The sequence below is a fragment of the Petaurus breviceps genome, unplaced genomic scaffold (assembly GCF_028583685.1).
Source record: "Petaurus breviceps papuanus isolate PSGF00001 unplaced genomic scaffold, PetGlider_PUasm1.0 90925, whole genome shotgun sequence".
NCBI classification, from domain to species: domain Eukaryota; kingdom Metazoa; phylum Chordata; class Mammalia; order Diprotodontia; family Petauridae; genus Petaurus; species Petaurus breviceps.
Window position 1 is genome coordinate 5,963,222 of NW_027187380.1, and position 2,587 is coordinate 5,965,808.

At 46.8% G+C, this 2,587-nt stretch overlaps 1 protein-coding gene across 1 annotated transcript in view; it reads left to right on the top strand.

The window, feature by feature from the left end:
• The first annotated feature begins 698 nt into the window (after positions 1 to 698).
• Positions 699 to 2,587, top strand: part of WNT3 (Wnt family member 3) — a 98,857-nt gene continuing 96,968 nt past the window's right edge. The window contains exon 1 of the mRNA XM_069076204.1: positions 699 to 930. Coding sequence (XP_068932305.1) covers positions 851 to 930 — 80 coding nt within the window. The 5' untranslated portion in view covers positions 699 to 850. The remainder of the gene's footprint in view (positions 931 to 2,587) is intronic.

A 2,587-nucleotide genomic window follows, 5' to 3' on the forward strand; every position in this document is an offset into this window, starting at 1 on the left:
TTCCCCTGGTGCCTTTCATCCCAAGATCTCAAAGCACTCCCCAGATCCTTATTTAAGATTCCCAGTACCTCTGGAGGAGAGTTTTATTCAGCAAGTTTAACTGGGCAGTGGAAAGATAATAGGATAGATTTGAGGCAGAAAGACAGACTGGGGGGCTTTCGAGACCATCTTTCCATGCAGACACCCATTACTGCTTTGAAAAACCTTAGCGTTCTAAATAATATGAAAGGCTTTAGGTTCTTCCAGATCTTTCCTTGGACTCAGGTCACCAGAAATTAGTAGTTACCCCAAACAGAAAAATCATCGACCATTCCCCCAACCCCATCTTCACCTCCCCCCACCCACACCACCCAAAATAAATAAATAAACAAACCCAGCCCCACCCAATGGTCAGTCGGTCAAACCATATCAAAGTAGAGCTCTCCCTCCGGGGCCAGATGCTGGGACTGGCCATTGGTGTCCCCCCCGAATGAACTTGGGGAGAAATATAATTATCCCAGAGGAAAGGGTTTTTCACAAGTTTGGTAGGGCTGTGCCCTTCCCAGCCCGAGACCAAGTTGTGGGGCCGGGGAGGGAGGGGAGGGAGGGGAGGCATGATTGACAGCTCTGAACTATAGACTCATCTCTTACCTTAGGCCGAGCGTTCTGATTGGTTGCCTGCTGACATCCTCAAACCCTGTTTCTCTGAGATCTTGGAAAGGGGGGGGGGGGGGGAGAGGCTGGTGAAGGTGCGTTTCTGACAAACCCGAAAGTCATTTCCAATTTCAAGTGGACTTTGTTCCAACTATTGGGGGCGTTCGCTTCCCCTCTTCATGTTTGCCTGCAAACTTCCTCCTCCAACCCAGGACTAATGGATCACCACCTGCTTGGATTTCTCTTCTCCTTCCTGTTCAGTGGCACCAAGGTCTTAGCCGGTTACCCAATTTGGTGGTAAGAGTCGCCTTTCCCCCTGCTCCTCATTTTCTCTTTCATATTCTGGAGGGGAGGGGGAGGGGAGGTGATACTGGTGCTGGGGGTAAGGGTGGGAGACTAATTCGTTGCTTCTCCTTTCTCTTCTCCTCCTTCCAGGGCTCCCCCCCCCCCACCCGCCCCGCAACCATGAGAAATAGGTTGCTTGAATTCCTATACTGCTATTGCCTTCAATTTCAGAATCAAAGTCCTAGGTTCTGTGATAATCACCATTTTCTTTTCCATTAATTGTAAAGGTTGGAGAGTTCCCCCCCTCTCCTGTTTATGAAGGACTCTTTTTTTTTATTCCTTAAATTCAACAGACCCCCCCCCCCCCCCCTCCAACCATGGTCCCCGGAATCCCTTCCTTCAATTGTAACTGAAAAAAGAAGAGAAGGAATCTGTCTCTGGATGCCCAGACAGACACACGCTCCCATCTCCATATCTGGGTTATTCTGGCTGAATTTGGGGCTTTGTGCAGAATTCTTATGTTCTGTCACCCCCACTCTAGCTCATCCTCTAGAAAGGGATCCACCTCCCCCCAAGAATTAATACCATTTATCTTTTTTGTTTTCCTTTTTCAAATGGCCAAGGGCTTTAAGGGACTTTTGGATAGGGGGTAGAAGGGTGGGGGAGCGGTGTGGTTTAAAAAAAAAATCTATCATATTTTCCTATGTAAGCTGTGTTAATCCAGACCCTCCAAAGTGAGCGTGGCCGGCTTGAGCCGCTAACGAAGGTGCCATTTAATTTCGAGTTCGTTCATTTCTTCCTTTCTCATACTGGGGGTGAATAGGAGCGGTGTAGAGGGGGGAATCGGGTTTGTTTTATATGGAGTTGTCAAGGTTTTTTTTTAAATTTAAATAATTCTCCATTTCAAATTAATTTCTTTTCTGAAGAAAAAGAAAAGTGAAAAAGGAACAAGAAACCCGGGGAGAAAGGGACAGTTCCCTCCCAGAGAAAGGAAAATACAAAACAAATTTCAGAAAATGAAGATGGGAAAATGAGGAGTGGGAGGCAGGTTACATTGTGGCTCTCTGGTATGGGGAGCTGTTTCTTGTTTACCGAATGACACAGTCTCCCTCCCTTCAGCAGGTACAGGGAGTCGGGAGACAGGAGACCAAAAGCAGCTTCTTTAAATCACTCTGGGTCCTCCCCCCCCCCCCCCCACCACTCCAACCCCCTGCATTCCAGAAAACTTCAATTAATGAATCTTTCCCCAAGATGATGATGAAGGACATGGAGGGGAGTGGGACAGGAGGAGAAGACTGGGGTGGAAAGGGCTGAAGAGAAATTTGGGCTGGTTGAATTTCCAAAAATATCAGGAGTGTGATTGCTTCTCCCTTCAGGAGAACCCAAGTGAAAAGTATTTATTGCAAGGAATACAATCCAAAAGAAGTCAAATCCTCATTTTTCATCATCCATCTCATAAAATTCATCTGCTTCCATCCAGTTTCCACCCTGTTTGCTTTGGGAAGGGGAAAATGACGATTTGGGCCAATATGAAGCGGGCTTGCAGCACCCTGCCCCTCCAAAATTAAAAACAAACAAACAAGAAAAAGAAAAGGAGAATAGCCAAATTTTGAATGTGGTTGCTCTCTCTCTCTCTCTCTCTCTCTCTCTCTCTCTCTCTCTCTCTCTC